At 42.5% G+C, this 17,873-nt stretch overlaps 1 protein-coding gene across 2 annotated transcripts in view; it reads right to left on the reverse strand.

The window, feature by feature from the left end:
* Positions 1-17,320, reverse strand: part of kpnb1 (karyopherin (importin) beta 1) — a 34,098-nt gene extending 16,778 nt beyond the window's left edge. The window contains exons 1-12 of one of the 2 annotated variants that reach the window (XM_079830068.1): positions 17,071-17,310; positions 16,349-16,407; positions 15,997-16,179; positions 11,052-11,252; positions 10,817-10,969; positions 9,685-9,744; positions 9,506-9,595; positions 8,181-8,291; positions 8,006-8,107; positions 5,005-5,229; positions 4,711-4,902; positions 179-309 (exon numbers count right to left, since the gene is read on the reverse strand). In XM_079830068.1, the coding sequence (XP_079686194.1) occupies positions 179-309; positions 4,711-4,902; positions 5,005-5,229; positions 8,006-8,107; positions 8,181-8,291; positions 9,506-9,595; positions 9,685-9,744; positions 10,817-10,969; positions 11,052-11,252; positions 15,997-16,179; positions 16,349-16,407; positions 17,071-17,110 (1,547 nt within the window). In that variant the 5' untranslated portion in view covers positions 17,111-17,310. Of the gene's footprint in view, positions 1-178; positions 310-4,710; positions 4,903-5,004; positions 5,230-8,005; positions 8,108-8,180; positions 8,292-9,505; positions 9,596-9,684; positions 9,745-10,816; positions 10,970-11,051; positions 11,253-15,996; positions 16,180-16,348; positions 16,408-17,070 lie in introns of both variants that reach the window. The other variant, XM_079830069.1, reaches the window with a different exon arrangement.
* Between the last annotated feature and the right edge of the window lie 553 nt (positions 17,321-17,873).

Consider the following 17,873-nt stretch of genomic DNA (forward strand, 5'->3'; position numbering starts at 1 on the left):
CGTGTCAAACTGCCAAACTGCTGAAATTTGGCGATCCAAACCGCTGAATCGACTCACTGATTCATAACACTCTGAACCGCTCTAAAGTGCATTGAGCCAATGGAGGCCTTTCAGAGCAGCAATTTACATTTTTGGGTGAACTAACCCTTTAATGAACATTTGTGAGCTCATGGTTTACCTGTCTGTGGTCTCCAGCAGTTTCTGCACGATGAGCTCAAAGGAAGAGGAGAGACAGTATGTGCTGGGCTCCTCCTGATCATCCGCCGCATCTGTGGCCTCGTACGCAGCTTCAGCCAAACTAGAGAAAGCCTGAACACAGCATCTGTTAGCATGAGCTCCAACACACGGATCATCCCATGAGCATGTGCTCCAACACACGGATCATCCCATGAGCATGAGCTCCAACACACGGATCATCCCATGAGCATGAGCTCCAACACACGGATCATCCCATGAGCATGAGCTCCAACACACGGATCATCCCATGAGCATGAGCTCCAACACACGGATCATCCCATGAGCATGAGCTCCAACACACGGATCATCCCATGAGCATGAGCTTCAACACACGGATCATCCCATGAGCATGAGCTCCAACACACGGATCATCCCATGAGCATGAGCTCCAACACACGGATCATCCCATGAGCATGTGCTCCAACACACGGATCATCCCATGAGCATGAGCTCCAACACACGGATCATCCCATGAGCATGTGCTCCAACACACGGATCATCCCATGAGCATGAGCTCCAACACACGGATCATCCCATGAGCATGAGCTCCAACACACGGATCATCCCATTAGCTCCAACACACGGATCATCCCATGAGCATGAGCTCCAACACACGGATCATCCCATGAGCATGAGCTCCAACACACGGATCATCCCATTAGCTCCAACACACGGATCATCCCATGAGCATGAGCTCCAACACACGGATCATCCCATGAGCATGAGCTCCAACACACGGATCATCCCATGAGCATGAGCTCCAACACACGGATCATCCCATGAGCTCCAACACACGGATCATCCCATGAGCATGAGCTCCAACACACGGATCATCCCATGAGCATGAGCTCCAACACACGGATCATCCCATTAGCTCCAACACACGGATCATCCCATGAGCATGAGCTCCAACACACGGATCATCCCATGAGCATGAGCTCCGACACACGGATCATCCCATGAGCATGAGCTCCAACACACGGATCATCCCATGAGCATGTGCTCCAACACACGGATCATCCCACGAGCATGAGCTCCAACACACGGATCATCCCATGAGCATGTGCTCCAACACACGGATCATCCCATGAGCATGAGCTCCAACACACGGATCATCCCATGAGCATGAGCTCCAACACACGGATCATCTCATGAGCATGAGCTCTAACACACGGATCATCCCATGAGCATGTGCTCCAACACACGGATCATCCCATGAGCATGTGCTCCAACACACGGATCATCCCATGAGCATGTGCTCCAACACACGGATCATCTCATGAGCATGAGCTCTAACACACGGATCATCTCATGAGCATGAGCTCTAACACACGGATCATCCCATGAGCATGAGCTCCAACACACGGATCATCCCATGAGCATGAGCTCCAACACACGGATCATCCCACGAGCATGAGCTCCAACACACAGATCATCCCATGAGCATGAGCTCCAACACACGGATCATCCCATGAGCATGTGCTCCAACACACGGATCATCCCAGGAGCATGAGCTCCAACACACGGATCATCCCATGAGCATGTGCTCCAACACACGGATCATCCCATGAGCATGAGCTCCAACACACGGATCATCCCATGAGCATGAGCTCCAACACACGGATCATCCCATGAGCATGTGCTCCAACACACGGATCATCCCATGAGCATGTGCTCCAACACACGGATCATCCCATGAGCATGAGCTCCAACACACGGATCACGCTTGCATTAGTAAATACAGCCTTTGATTCAAAGGTACAGACGGTGTACAAATTGTGCAAATCTCTCAAGTAAAGTCACATTTATTTATATTGCGCTTTTTACAATGAAGATGTTTCAGAGCAGCTTCACAACGGTAACAGGAAAATAATTAGTGCTGTAATCTCCCAGTCGTTAAGTCGATTATTAGTCGATGCGTGTGGCTCGACCAAAACTCTGGTTGATTTTTTGCCCTGTTCATTTCATCAGGTGGAAAGCACTAATTGTTTTCAGAGCAGCCGTCATATCAGCTAGAAGCGGTAAGCTAACTCGTCTGCGTTAGGTCGCTCCGTCTGTTTTGAGTAGGCTATGAACATATCAGAATTGCCATATTTCAACGTTTTTTATTTGGAGCCCGATGCGCTGTTTGTATTAGTTGAGCATATGCTTTATTTTTCAGTTATGCACTTTATTTAGTTTCTGCTCTTGATCTATCTTGTTTAATAAATATTCCTTTTTTTATTAAAGTGGACGTGCCTTTTGTGTTTAAGAGTAAAAGCTTTAAGTTAATAGTCTATTCGTGTCTCAGCCGTGTTGCTGAGCGGCTGAAATAGTGTGTCAGTTTTTATAATAGGCCAACTTATGACAAAAACAATTGTCTAAATTATGTTGCATATTCCTCAAAAGTTCTTGTGATGATATCACTAGTTGACAATAGTACTATATTTTCGGAAGTCATAGGCTTTGCGCAGGTGCACGTGATGCAATGCTGTCAGACTCACTTCAGCGCAAAATAATCAAAAACTATTTAATATACTGCAAATAGCCGACTAGTTTATGTTTATTTATAATTCATTTAGGCAGACAACAAGGCCACCAAGTACTGCGCAGCTAATTAATTTAACGTTTTTTTCCTAACGTCATTTTTAGTTGAAAATTTCAGGACTTCAGTCGAACAAGACTTTCTTTGGTTGATTACGGCCCTAAAAATAATACAAAAGAATGTAATATAAAGTAATATAGTTAAATATTTAGTGTCTCACCAGACTGAATGGATGCTTGTGAGGCTGTATCCCGGCTCAGTTTAAGGTCAGCAGCGTAATTACACATGCAGACACTTTACAATGCAATGGTTTATTGTACCAATATTTACACAAATTAGAGATGCACTGATTGCAATTTTCTTGGCCGATTCCGTTTTTTTCCACAACTGTGACCTGCCAATATGGGTTGTGCTGCATAAGCTATTGTGCTACAACTGCCCCAATGTAAAGACCCATGACAGACATCAGCAGGAATATTAGAGTGGTCACTTTAAGAGCGCATGCACGGATCCAGTATGTGGTTACACAACCGGCGTTTTCATTCTCAACCATTGACGTTCAAAACTGAAGGACAATTGGACAGTTCTGTATGTGTATGCCGTCTCAATTCGGGAAAACGTGAGTGATCGGCCGAGCATGCGAAAAAAAATAAATAAATAAAAAAAAATCGGCCGATTCGGTCAATCGGTGCCTCTCTAATGCAAATACACAGTTAAAGAAGTTATGTCTAAACAACAGCCGAGACGCTTCATTTCCTGACATCACTGTAAAGCTGCTTTAAAACCATCTGTACTGTATAAAGCTCTATATTAACACATGACATTGGTTTATTGAGTAAGGTCATGCAGGGCTCGACATTAAGCCGGTTCACATGCTCATCCTTCAGACAGGGAAATCTGTCATTCACTTGTCCGAGTAAAAAATTAGCTTGTCTGGATTTTTTTTTTGTAAATATAATCTATTCTGAAGCAATATTCTCACCAGTGTTCAGTCAGCTTTGACAAATTTAAATATGCATATGTGGCATTTTCCCCCTAATCGCATTAAATATAGGCTATGCTTCAGCTTTCATTTTATATTCTTAAATTTGATCTATAAATTAAATTAGAATAAGACACTATAGGCTGTTACCAATCAAATTAAATTTACACTGAAAAATTACAACTGCATTAAATAATGTTATGAGATCATTTTTGAATAAACAAATAAGAAATGTTGGAAAGATGAAACTAAAGCACCAGTAGGGGGCGTAAATTCTTTCACTTGCCCCTTCAAAAAATCCACTTGTCCTTGACAAGCGTTAATGTCAAGCCCTGTCATCAACAGTCCAAGCATGAAGAAAAACAGGCTAATGTATAATAATCATAATCATATGATGCATAATCAGGTTAAAGGCCTTTGCACACTGAGTCCGAAATTCCCAATGCGAAATTCTCGCACGTCCAGTCTTTGTTCAGGATCAATTGACTCACAGAAATTGGTGGTCTTTTTAATATGCGTGTCCAGTATCGCTAGCAGAGCCTCAAACTGAGCCACTGACATTCTAAAGTAAACTTTGAATGGGTCTGGATAATCCCGCAGCTCTTGATAAGGAGGTGGAACTCTCCTTCCTCTCTAAGCGATCGCAGGAGTGGATGATGGACCCATTATTTACCCTTTCTTTTTCTCTTTTTAAGACGAGAGTGGACAAAAAAAATCATCCTCACTACTTGAAGACGGCATTTTGTGTTGTTTTGCGTTTTTTTCCGTAACGCATTCATTAATACGCATCGGACTCAGTGTGCAAGGTCTCTGTGCGTGACAAATTTTTCACGAATACGAAAAAACGCATGCGAAAATTTCGGACTCAGTGCGCAAAGGCCTTAAGACCGTGCTTCTAAAGCACTCACTTCTCAATGTTGTGATCATGAAAGCAGTCATGTGACAGGACATGGAGCCAGGATCTTACCCAGCAGACGTTGGAGGCGACGCGGGGTTCGGCCCCGAGGCCCTCGATCAGGCACTGGAGCAGCGGGGCCAAATACACCTCATTAATGGCGGCTTCGGGCAGCAGATCACAGATGCGGCCCAGCGTCCAGGCCGTCGTGTCCCTCACCACCACACTGGGGTCCTTCATCAGCTCGATGAGGGTGGGCATGGCCTGCAACACACACACACACACACACACGCGTCACACACACACACACACACACACACACACCCAGTCCCACAGGCCAGAGACAGTCTGAGTGTGAAGCGGTACCTGAATGACCAGTGGCTTGAGCTGGTTGAGCTCCGGGCCCTCCAGGATGGAGCCGAAGGCCATGACGGAGGCGTCGCGGTAGCGCCAGTCGGGGTGCTTGATGTGCTCCTTGATGAAGGGCAGCACGTGTGGCACCACATCATCCTCACAACACGTGGCCAAGAGCATCAGACACACGCCGGCCGCCTTACACGGGTTCCAGTCGTCATCATCATCATTCTCATCCTTCAACAAGAGCACAGACCATCAGAAACAGTCACAGTAACCCCAGATCAACACACGATATTCAGAGGAAGGCTGCTGATGATGAGGTCACAAAGCAGAAACGCCCATCTGAGCTCAGGGCATACAATTAACTCACTATACCCACTGTATAGCTTCATTTCAAAGCAGTTTTTCCAGAAAAGCGCTTGACGCCCATCAGACGTACGAGCAGAGCCGGTGTTCTGCTGCATCAACAGGAAGCCATTACATGATCTATGAGTGATGATGCAGCACATTTCATAAAGCTGATAGCTCTAATGTGTAAATACTAGGGATGCAACAATACAGTTAGTCCATGGTTCACTACATACTACACCACGGTTTTTAACCACGGTTTTCGGTTCTGATGGCTTGTTGCATCAGTTTTTTGCTATTCTATTCTTAGGCAACAGGAACAGCAAGAGGTTAAGGAGGAAAAAAGACTATTTTTATTGCAATACTCTTTCTTTTACTAAAAAGAATTGAAAAACCTTACTTAAACTTAAAACTTTACTTTAAAAATAAACCTTTGTACACATTCCTAGTGTATTGTATAATATAAAATAAATATATATAAAGATTTCCACTGGCAGCTCAGAGCTGTACAGCAGCATTAAACTATGAGATTGAATAAATAAATGTAAAAATAAAACACTACATAGACTTCACTATAAAATATACATTATTCTTAAAGCTACACTGTGTGATATTTTCCCCCATCTAGTGGTGAACTGGTATATGACCATCCAGTGAATATTAGTTTCTGTTCTCCTCAATTCCGATTTCGTTTTAACTCCTACGGTGGCCGATTTAGTCCAAGATTAACATGGCTTCCAGCTCGACACGGTGCCATCGAGTGTTAAAACGCCAAGCTTGAATTTATGGGAATGTCCCTCTTTGGCTAATGTACTTTCAAGATGGAGGGGCAACATGGCGACCCGCATTCGAAACCCTCACCCGTTTGTATTTTCAATGGCATATTATAAACTTACCAGAATACTTTATTGCTTGAAAGAAGTAAATATACATTAATGAGCACATATTTTTGAAAGAACTAAGTGTTTTTAGCTAAGAATAAACTAAAAAAGTTACACAGTGTAGCTTTAAAGCTACTGTATTAGTTTTTTAGTCAAGAGCAATGAGTGATATTCTCTTTGTCTTTTGTTGTTGAATTAATATTAAAGGGATAATCATCGAGAAATGAATACAGGTTTGGAACAATAGAGTAAATAATGACAATTTTAGAGGTGAACTGTCCCTTTAAGGATGGCGTGTTCACTATAGGCTGCGCCGCTGTCAATTAAAGACCTGCGCTCATCTAATATACAGACACACGCGATTTTACCTTCTTTAGACATAACCGACTGTGTTTATGTTAACCGTGTGTGTATTTGACAGTATTAGCGCAGTAAGACGACTACTAAGTCCAGTAATCACGTGTTTGACAGGCGTTCAGTGCGCGCGCTCAGAAAAGCGCTTGTTAAAACCACGAATGAGCCGGCAATGCTTTAAAATGCATGCAAATAATGAACTTTGGTGATTGTGAATAACTCTAGTGTTCTGTGAGGATAACTCTACCACTAACCTGTGATGTGAATGTATGTCGAGTTGTTCAGTATTGAGATGGAGGCAAATGATAGAATGTGTAGAAAAATAATGAATTAAATGCAAAACTGAAAAAAAGTGCCTATTGAACCGTGAATGCCGTACCAAACGGTTCAATATTATATTGAGAATTGTGGCATCCCTAGTAAATACAGTTCCTGACACTGCTTAAAGCCGGAGGTGAACTTTGGTGGAAAAAGCGGCAACTTCCGCCATTAGTTCTAGGAACTATGAAAACTATTAAAAGCGCTGAAAATAACAATAATAAAGTCAGTCATTTTTCACCCCAGACAGATGCAGTTGTAACCTAAATATTGTATTTTTGGATTTAATGTTTGTTCACATGAAGTGGGGGTGGCATGGGATCAGTTGATGCTGTATTTAGCTTCAGATAAAAACATTCAGAGTTATTTTAGAGCTCCTTTGATTATTTTTCAACATCCATTTCATAATTTTATTACAGATTAATTACATTAATTTTACAATTTAATTTAAATTAATTTAATTTACAAGTGTCATGCTTGTGCTTTGACATCATTACTGCTTTATTAATTCAGAAAAAGAAGTAACTTCTATTTATTTGTGTATTCTACTTTTCATTTTATTACTGTAACAACAGCGCCTCCACTAAATAGGCTATATAACATTCTCCCGGTCGGGCACTAGGACCTGGAGGAGCTTCAGCTGCTGCGCGCGCTAGAGTGGGGAGACGCGATTGTGCTTGTTTTGGGCTAGTTTTGTTGTGAAAACCTGGCAATCCTGCGTTGATTCACAAATTCAAGGCAGCATTTAAAAACTGACAATATAAATCGCCATACATGCAATGCTCTTGCTTGTTTTCACTTGAAGAATGAGCACACGGCTGACGTGATCTTATCGCTATAGAAGTCCTTGCACATGTGAGTTATTGCAGGCGCATATCAACACGTTATCATATCGGCACAACTTTTTCATATCGGCCGATGCCGATTTTTATATTTTAAGCGTTTATCAGCCGATTCCGATGTTGTGCCGATAATATCGTGCATCCCTAGGAATAACTAAATATAAACTGGTCTTAGACGGCTGGTTTGTGTGTGTGGTTGAATATGTGCCACTGATGAGAACTCAGACTCAGTCTCTCCGCACCACACCTGGGAAACCCCAGCTTTACCTGTTTGGTGAGTGTCTGTGTTAGGATGGGCACCAGGTACTGCAGAGCTCCTTTAGCATAGAACTTGCTGGTGTGCTCTGGAGGACGACCCTGTTCTGAGGCCTGAGGACAAACATGGACACATCAGAAACTGAAGCACTGGATCCAGCGGTACATCTGCGATCTGCTGCATCACCTCAGTGGCTTCAATGGCCAGATCCATCTCCTCGTCGCAGACGTTGGACCAGAACTCAATCCCCTGTAAGGCCACTTCATCAATGTCGCTCTTCATGGCCTCTATTGTGATCTGAACAGAGAGAGAGCGGGTGAGACCCTGACATCATCACTGCAGCGGAGCCTCCCATTGGAGGAGGAGTTCTGCGGTGATCAATGGTTACAGAACTGTGCCTTTAATGTTTTAATTAGGGCTGTTACTAACAATTGTACTGGTAATCAGGTGATTCATCGGAGGTAATAAAGACCCAACTAAGCCAAGATCTAAGCTTAGGGCTGTCAATCAATTAAACTATTAACTGCACATTTTCTCTGTAATTAAATCTTGATTAAAAACATTGGAGTTTTTCATATTTTTACATTAGCTATGTTTCCATCCACCTATTTTTATGCGCATTTTGGGATATCGCATCAAAAAATGCTGAATGGAAACGGCAAGATGCGCATAAATTCTAAAAATGCGCATTAAAAAAAACATTCGCTCATTTGAGTCGGATACATTTTCTATCCGATACGAAAACATGTGCATAAACTATGATGGAAACGCATTTAGCGAATAAATTCCTTGATGCGCATAAAAAAAACGTGACTTTCGCGATGTAACAGCATAACTGCACTAACCAGCGGAAAAATCTTGTTTGCAAAACGTGTTTCATTATTATTATTATATTTCACTGGTCTTACACGACTGAGTTCCCAAACAGCACATCTGCCTCTGAAAGCATGACAACACATTTATTGAGACGCAAACAATTTATTATATACGAAACAGATTATATATGGTGGCTTCTCCTATGTTTCTTAGTGATTTTTAGCAGTAGTTTATCAGGAAGTGACGATTATGTTCTCTTTGACTCACTGGATGGAAACTGTGCTTTATTCGCAAATGTTTTATGCGATGTTTTTGCGCATAAATTACATTCGCAACTTTGGATGGAAACATAGCTATTGTAATAATTTCAGAGTTACTCCATATTAATGTAGAAACAACTGTGGCCTTCATAACGGTCAGACACAGAAACGCTTCTTAACTGCTTAAATTAAATATAATCAAAGCTACGATCTTCTGTTAGCTTCGCTCCGATGAACATTAATGACATCACAGAAGCTGTTTATTAGTCTGCGGTCACTAAGATCTGCCGATCTGATGTGCTGTCATGTTCTCCAAGTTCAAACATTAGTTATCAATGTCAATTTTGGGACTGGATCATCTCAGATTGAGGTCGTCAGGTCAGAAGAGAATCTTTGAAGTGTGATGTTATTGAACATCCTCATGGGCAAACTTACAGCAAACAGCGCCGGGCCCATGTAGGTCTCCATGTACTGGTAATACAGGGACATGATCTTCACCAGGTTCTGTAGCGCAGCCACTCTCACCTACAGCAACACAATCGCACACAGGGATATTACACACACACACACACACTCGACGTCTGTGGAGGAGATGGTGAAGGAGAGGAACACACCCTGTTGTCCGGACACTGTGTGGCTTCACAAACAACCTGCATGATGAAGTGTCTCTCCGTCTAGAGAAAGAGAAGGGATGAGATGTGATTAGTGTTAGACCGATATATCGGCCGATATTTTTAATTAAGCTAAGACTGCTCTTATGAGAACTCTAACTCTCTCAACTACGGTCTGGGTTTATAATAAACAAAACGGAGTATAGCTTTAAAAACACACTAACAGACACGAGTGTTAGACCGATATATCGGCCGATATTTGCGTGTATTTTTACGTGTATCGGCCGATATAAAGCTGCTGTGTTCACCGATATTTTTCCCCTGCATTATTTGCAGTCAGGCGTCCACAGGGCAGCTCTCACCGTCTTCAAACTCTCTCGCTCTCCCTCGCGCATATTAATCAAAATCAGCTGAGAATTGACACGATGGTAAAGGTGGAAAGACTGAAGTTTCTCGTGGAGCATTGGGAGATTTTCTCCTGAATTACCGCTGGTGTTGCTCTAGAGATTCAGTGAAGTGCACCTACACTCTCAACAATGCTGGGTTAAAAATAACCCAAGTTGGGTTGAAAATGGACTAACCCAGCAATTGGGTTGTTTTAAGCAAACATTTAACCCAACCGCAGGTTTAGTCCATATTCAACCCAACTTGGGTTATGTTTAACCGAGCATTTTTTAGAGTGTAAGCATTAAATGACTGTTGTAAATAGTTTTAAATGAAGTATAGTACAGTCAGTGTGCACTTTATTATGCTGCTCGCTTGTTGATACTGTGTGCAATAGTGTCATTATTTTATTTATGCTTAAATATTTATTTTCAGAATTTATTTTCACCACTGAACTCTTTTTTTTTCTTGTTCTACCTCACCCGTTTTTACTATTTGTTAAATATTGGTTTTTTTTTGTTCAATAAATGTTCCTTTTTAAATTATCATCATGATCATTGTCATTTTTATGTTGTAAATTGAGGGAGCAAAAGCAGTATCGGCTCCAGAATATCGGCAGCCCGTATCGTCATCGGCTAAGGAAAAAAAATAATCGGTATTGGCACTAAAACATCCATATCGGTCGACCCCTAGATGTGATGCCCATGTCCAGCATGAAGGCTCTGCCAGACTCTAACTGAAGCGGCTGTACCTCCTTATCGAAGTTGGCTTTGGTGAACTCCAGTGAGTTGAGCAGGGCATTAGTGGCGGCCAGCTTGACGTTGTTACTGGGCTCCTCCTTCCTCATGCCCTGGATGATGGCCGTCAGGATCTGGTTGGCATTGTCCTGAAGGTGCTCTGGGTCCTGAGGGTGAGCAAGGGAAGGTTAGAGCAGGAAACAGCGCTTCAGCAAGAGTGTGTGTGTGTGTGTGTGTGTGTGGACGCACGATGTCCTGGCAGATGTATCCGATGGCCTCCAGCGTGGACTCCTTCATGTGCTCTGTGCTGCTGGGGTCCGTCACATTGGCCACCAGCTGAGGGATGAGCTCGGGCCACTGGTTAACTGGGATCTCCGCACACGCGATCCCAGCCACACACTGGGAGGCTGAGCTGGGCCGATAGGTCTCCGTCCCCAGAGTCTGCAGCACCTACAGCGGACACACATTCATCAACACTGATCGTCACACGTTCATCCTCCTATCAGACAAGCTAGATTCAAATTTAAATACTATTAACGTTCATTCTATTTTTAATAAATAAATGCAGCCTTGGTGAGCACACGACGCTTTCAGGAACATGCGGGGGGGGAAGGTTTGGGAACCACTGAATTACACTAAAAACATTCCACAACTTAAATGATAAAGACAAACATTCAAAAGTATGGCCTTAATGTAGTGCTAAAATATAATATAAAGCTATCATGAGAGGATAAATATCAGTCATACGATCAGACATCCAAAATAAAAGTTTGTGTTTACGAAATATTTGCATGTATATACATTTATATAATCTATAATTATATATATATAAAAATAATAATTTTTTCTTAAATATATACATGCTTGTGTGTGTATTTATATATAAATAATAATTAACAGAGTACACACACAAATATTATGTAAACACAAACTTTTATTTTGGATGCGATTAATCGCAATTAATCTTTTGACAGCCCTAATATTTATACATCACATATTACGCAAACAAACTTTTATTTTTTTTGGATGATTGTTTGTACTGTATAATTATGTATTTATTTAAAAAAATATTTGCATGTATAATAATATATAAATATATATATTATTTTATATATACACATTTTTCTTAAATCAATACATGCATGTGTGTATTCAAATATACATAATTATTAGCGTTGGGAATCGTTCACATTTTAACCAGTATCCACCGTTACTTTTGGGATGTTTACATCAATAACTGTAAAGAACCTGCAAGTCATTTATAGATGAGTTATTGACATTATGCCAGAGCTGCCCTGCTCTCTGTGATGCTTGATTACTGTAATATTTACTAGTGAATAGTGGACTGCTATTTTTCTTCTTTTTAATTTCATTTCTATGAAAAGATTTCCCATAAATTATGTGTTATGTATTGTCTGGTAATCAAATTAAGACATTAATTTAATTTCTCTTTTAATTTAGGATTAAACTTTTTTTGTCAAACAAAGCTTTAAACGGTTAAAATTAAAACATGAAGAAAAATTGTAATTTATAAAAACTTTAAAAATAAATAAAGTTGATCATTTATTATTATTACATTGATCTCTATCTAAATTCTACTGTACAACAGTGATTTATTTGTCAAGTCAGCCGGACTTTTATTGTGACGGGTTGCCATGAATTAGAGTGTGTGTGTTTATGCCGGTGTTTTTCCTCAATGAAGCGGTGAAATGCTGATGAAGTGTGTTAGCTGTGTTAGTGAAGTGAGTCGATTCAGCGGTTTGGATCGCAAAATTTCAGCAGTTTGGCGGGTTGACATGATCATGAATCGACTCACTGATTCATAACGCTCTGAACCGCTGAATCGACTCACTGATTCATAACGCTCCGAACCGCTGAATCGACTCACTGACTCATAACGCTCTGAACCGCTGAATCGACTCACTGATTCATAACGCTCCGAACCGCTGAATCGACTCACTGACTCATAACGCTCTGAACCGCTGAATCGACTCACTGATTCATAACGCTCCGAACCGCTGAATCGACTCACTGACTCATAACGCTCTGAACCGCTGAATCGACTCACTGATTCATAACGCTCCGAACCGCTGAATCGACTCACTGATTCATAACGCTCTGAACCGCTGAATCGACTCACTGATTCATAACGCTCCGAACCGCTGAATCGACTCACTGACTCATAACGCTCTGAACCACTGAATCGACTCACTGACTCATAACGCTCTGAACCGCTGAATCGACTCACTGATTCATAACGCTCTGAACCGCTGAATCGACTCACTGATTCATAACGCTCCGAACCGCTGAATCGACTCACTGACTCATAACGCTCTGAACCGCTGAATCGACTCACTGACTCATAACGCTCTGAACCACTGAATCGACTCACTGACTCATAACGCTCTGAACCACTGAATCAACTCACTGATTCATAACTCTCTGAACCGCTGAATCGACTCACTGACTCAACGCTTCGAAGCTTCATGAGGCCGTGTTTTGAAATCGTCATCACTATATAAGTCGTTATTTTGCGTTTTTTGTGCACAGAAACTATTCTCGTCTTCATAAAGTTATTGTAGAGCCGCTGTAGTGAGATGGACTTTGTAACTTTAGTCTTTAGTGTCTTTTAAGTATGGGGGTAGATTTGTTGCATTATTCCAAACAAATAGATTGTTATCCACAAATAAATGTAAAGAGATTCACAAAAATGAAATAAATTCACAAATAAATAGAATGAGATCCACAAATATATGCAGGAGTTTCACAAAAATGAATTAGATTCACAAATAAATACAATGACATTTGTGAATAAAAAAAATATCCACACATATGTTTTTATGTCACAAACACAACTCTGCCCTGCATTCATTTGTGAATCTCTTCCTGTGCATTTGTGAATCTCTTCCTGTGCATTTGTGGATCGTTTCTTGCACATTTGTAAATCGCAGCACAGCGCGTGGATTTTGAAACATTTCTAGCGTCTACACTCAAACAAATCCACAAATAGGTAGACTCCACCCACCGTCTACTTGAGCCAATCATATAACGGCCATATTGTGCTGACCAATCGTAGCACATTCTCGCTCCAACCAATCACGTTTTGGCCAGAGCCGTTAGTTACCACTCCCATAGACTTAAAGAGTTATGAGTTTATGACATTAGTTGACCTCTCAGGAATTTTGATAGAAGATGTATTTTGTGAAGCACGTTAGAGGTAATGTTTAGTGTTATATAATATATCGTTAGACTTCAGTTAGATAACGTGAGCACCACTGCAACAGCTACTATATCCAGATGCTATCTGTCATTTCAACAGTTTTTAGATTCTCTGAGATCTTTCAGTCAAAAGCGTCTGAGAGCTCCGTGAACCGTGACCGCGCGTGCCGCTGGGAGATGAGAGCAGGTCGTTTTTCAACGCCTCTGACTTTACTCATTAGTGCCACACCACTTTTTATTGTTTGAATTTCGTTTTAAAACTTAAAAAAATGTAAACGCTTAGACTTTGTTTCATATCAAAAGCAGGTTTGGCAATTTGAGAGCGAGAGACGCGCATGAGTGACAGAGAGACGGAGGAAGAGCAGGGAAAGGAAATGCAGCTGAACGTTTTAAATAGCGTTAAAAAAAAGTTAGTCTATGTGTGGGAAACACTGTGATTGGTTATTATTTTCAACAGAAATGCCCGTGATTGACTACAATACTCAACGATGTAATATCATGTTGTACTGTCATGACCCAAATAAAATGACCCGATCACTCAAAAAAAGATTAACGTTGTCTTTTCTTTATCTCTCCCCAGAATAAAATGCTACTGTAAAGCCTAATCGAAGTCAATGCACATATTGTGTTAATATTCGACAGAAATCGCTGCAAATACAGTGAAAATGCTGTCTATCCTGCTAAATCCTATTAAAACAGACTGACAGCGCGGAGATGTTTAGAACTAGTGAGAGCTCTATGGCTGTAGTCGGCACAATATGGCCGTTATATGATTGGCTCAAGTAGACGGTGGGTGGAGTCTACCTATTTGTGGATTTGTTTGAGTGTAGACGCTAGAAATGTTTCAAAATCCACGCGCTGTGCTGCGATTTACAAATGTGCAAGAAGCGATCCACAAATGCAGAGGAAGAGATTCACAAATGCACAGGAAGAGATTCACAAATGAATGCAGGGCAGAGTTGTGTTTGTGACATAAAAACATATGTGTGGATATTTTTTTTATTCACAAATGTCATTGTATTTATTTGTGAATCTAATTCATTTTTGTGAAACTCCTGCATATATTTGTGGATCTCATTCTATTTATTTGTGAATTTATTTCATTTTTGTGAATCTCTTTACATTTATTTGTGGATAACAATCTATTTGTTTGGAATAATGCAACAAATCTACCCCCATATTTAAGGGTCTTGAGAGTGTAAAGTTGAGCCAATGGAGGCCTTTCAGAGCATCAGCTTTACACTAAAATATCTTCATTTGTGTCTGAAGATGAACGGAGGTCTGACGGGTGTCCAACCACATGAGGCTCAGTCATTAATGACACCATTTACAGTTTTGGCTGAACTAACCCTTTAAGCGACTGAAAGCTCACTGATTCATAACTCTCTGAACCGCTGAATCGACTCACTGACTCAACGCTTCGAAGCTTCATGAGGCCGTGTTTTGAAATCGTCATCACTATATAAGTCGTTATTTTGCGTTTTTTGTGCACAGAAACTATTCTCGTCTTCATAAAGTTATTGTAGAGCCGCTGTAGTGAGATGGACTTTGTAACTTTAGTCTTTAGTGTCTTTTAAGGGTCTTGAGAGTGTAAAGTTGAGCCAATGGAGGCCTTTCAGAGCATCAGCTTTACACTAAAATATCTTCATTTGTGTCTGAAGATGAACGGAGGTCTGACGGGTGTCCAACCACATGAGGGTAAGTTATTAATGACACATTCTGTGATGTAGTGCTTTTATTCTATTTCATCTAACCGAAGTTTTTGCAAGTTCCCGCAATTTTAATGCATAAATATCCCGCATTTTTAAAGAAAACATGCTGAAAAAATCAAGGACTTTTGCCCGCAACAAATCACACAAAAAGGCGCATTTTTCTGGAAGGACTGACCATATGCTAATCTCAGGCACTGTTTGCTGAACTCTAAACACATCCTGAGGCTGTTGGTGAAGGACACACACACACACACACTCCTTACGTAGTTCTTGATCTCCCTGCGGGCGCTGCTGTCGATGGCCAGCCATCTCTGCTGGTACTGGGTCTTCACGTCCGGGTCTTTGGAGGTCAGCGAGTTCTTGACCTGCAGCCCGGCTGCGACCCGAGCCACTTGCGTGTTCCCCGGGTTGGCCAACACTTTGGACAGCTCCACCAGGAAGGTCGGCTGAAACAGAGATGATGGGGTAAGATGAGCCAGAGCAAACCAACACTGACAACATCCCCAACGGGACCCTTTATTCGTGAGGGTTTGGGTTAGACAGGAAATAAGAGAGGAGTCAAAGGTCAGGGGGTGTAGTAGTGTGTGTGTGTGTGTGTGTGTGTAGTTTCATCACCAGGTTCTCGATGGCCGCCTGCTCCAGGAACTTCTGCGCCGCTTCCAGCTCATTCCGATCTGAAAATCACGGAGAAACTCATGATCAATCACCGTGAGGCATCACTCTCCCGCCAAACCCTCCACGCACGCGCGCGGTAATCTCGCCTCACACGGAACCGAACCGCCACTCGCTCCTATTCCCTCATTCCGCTGGTGCTGGAGAGCCCAAATGGCGGACACTAGAGCCGAGCTTAAACTCACAAACTTTCTGAAGCAGATAGCAATGACCGAGTGTTAGCCATGCTAGCGCTAGCCACTTCCTGACTAGCATGCTAACCCGCTAATAACTTTACCAAGACTGCCCTGCGCGCGCGACCACCAGCACCTGAGCGGGAATATGAGCGAGAGCGTCGCGTTATTACACATATAATAATAATCAACAGATCTGGCCCCGCGCGCGCGTGAGACTCGAGTCGCCTCACAGGCCGGCAAACGCTCGCGCGAGCTTTGACGGCTGACACGCGCGTTTGCTGACGGCCTCGACAGTCTTTAGAGATAAAGTTCAGCTTTATGTGTTTAAACAGCCGTTCACACAACATGGGCAAGCGTCGCGAGGCCTTCGCTGCATTAGCCGCCCGCTAACACACACACACACACACACACACACACACACACAAACCCTTCACTCTATGAAAAACTACACACATGTGAATCAAGCGCGTGCGGGCGAGGCTCGCGTACCTGGAGACACGGTTTTCTCGAGGATTGTGATCAGCTCCATCCTGACGCGCGCCAACGCGACGAGATCTGCAGTGACGGGAACGGGTGGAATCGGTCGTGTAGAGTCAGAATCGCGTCCACGCCTAATAACGAGGACGAGCAGTTCTCGCGGTTAACCGCTTCTTCTCATCAGCCGCTGTCGCGAGGAAAAGGCCGCGCGGAACTCCCGCCTGCGCAACGATATCACGCGCTGACGTCACTGTCTCCGCCCATGCGCAACGTCATGACGCTCGCGCTGCTGTGTCACAGGCCCCGTTCTCTGAACACACGCGTTCTACTAAACCTTACACAAGTTCAACTACAACACAGTTTACACACAACGACTTTACTCTAATGGTGTGATCATATCCAACTGCACAATATAAGCCAGTTCAGAACAGGTGGAGGAAGAGTGTGTGAGAGGATGAAGAGTGTGTGTGAGAGGAGGAAGAGTGTGTGTGAGAGGAGGAAGAGTGTGTGTGAGAGGATGAAGAGTGTGTGAGAGGATGAAGAGTGTGTGTGAGAGGAGGAAGAGTGTGTGTGAGAGGATGAAGTGTGTGTGAGAGGATGAAGAGTGTGTGTGAGAGGAGGAAGAGTGTGTGTAAGAGGAGGAAGAGTGTGTGTGAGAGGAGGAAGAGTGTGTGTGTGAGAGGAGGAAGAGTGTGTGTAAGAGGAGGAAGAGTGTTTGTGAGAGGATGAAGTGTGTGTGAGAGGAGGAAGAGTGTGTGTGAGAGGAGGAAGAGTGTGTGAGATGAGAGGAGGAAGAGTGTGTGAGAGGAGGAAGA

The sequence above is a fragment of the Gobio gobio genome (genome assembly GCF_949357685.1).
Source record: "Gobio gobio genome assembly, chromosome: 11".
Lineage (NCBI taxonomy): Eukaryota > Metazoa > Chordata > Actinopteri > Cypriniformes > Gobionidae > Gobio > Gobio gobio.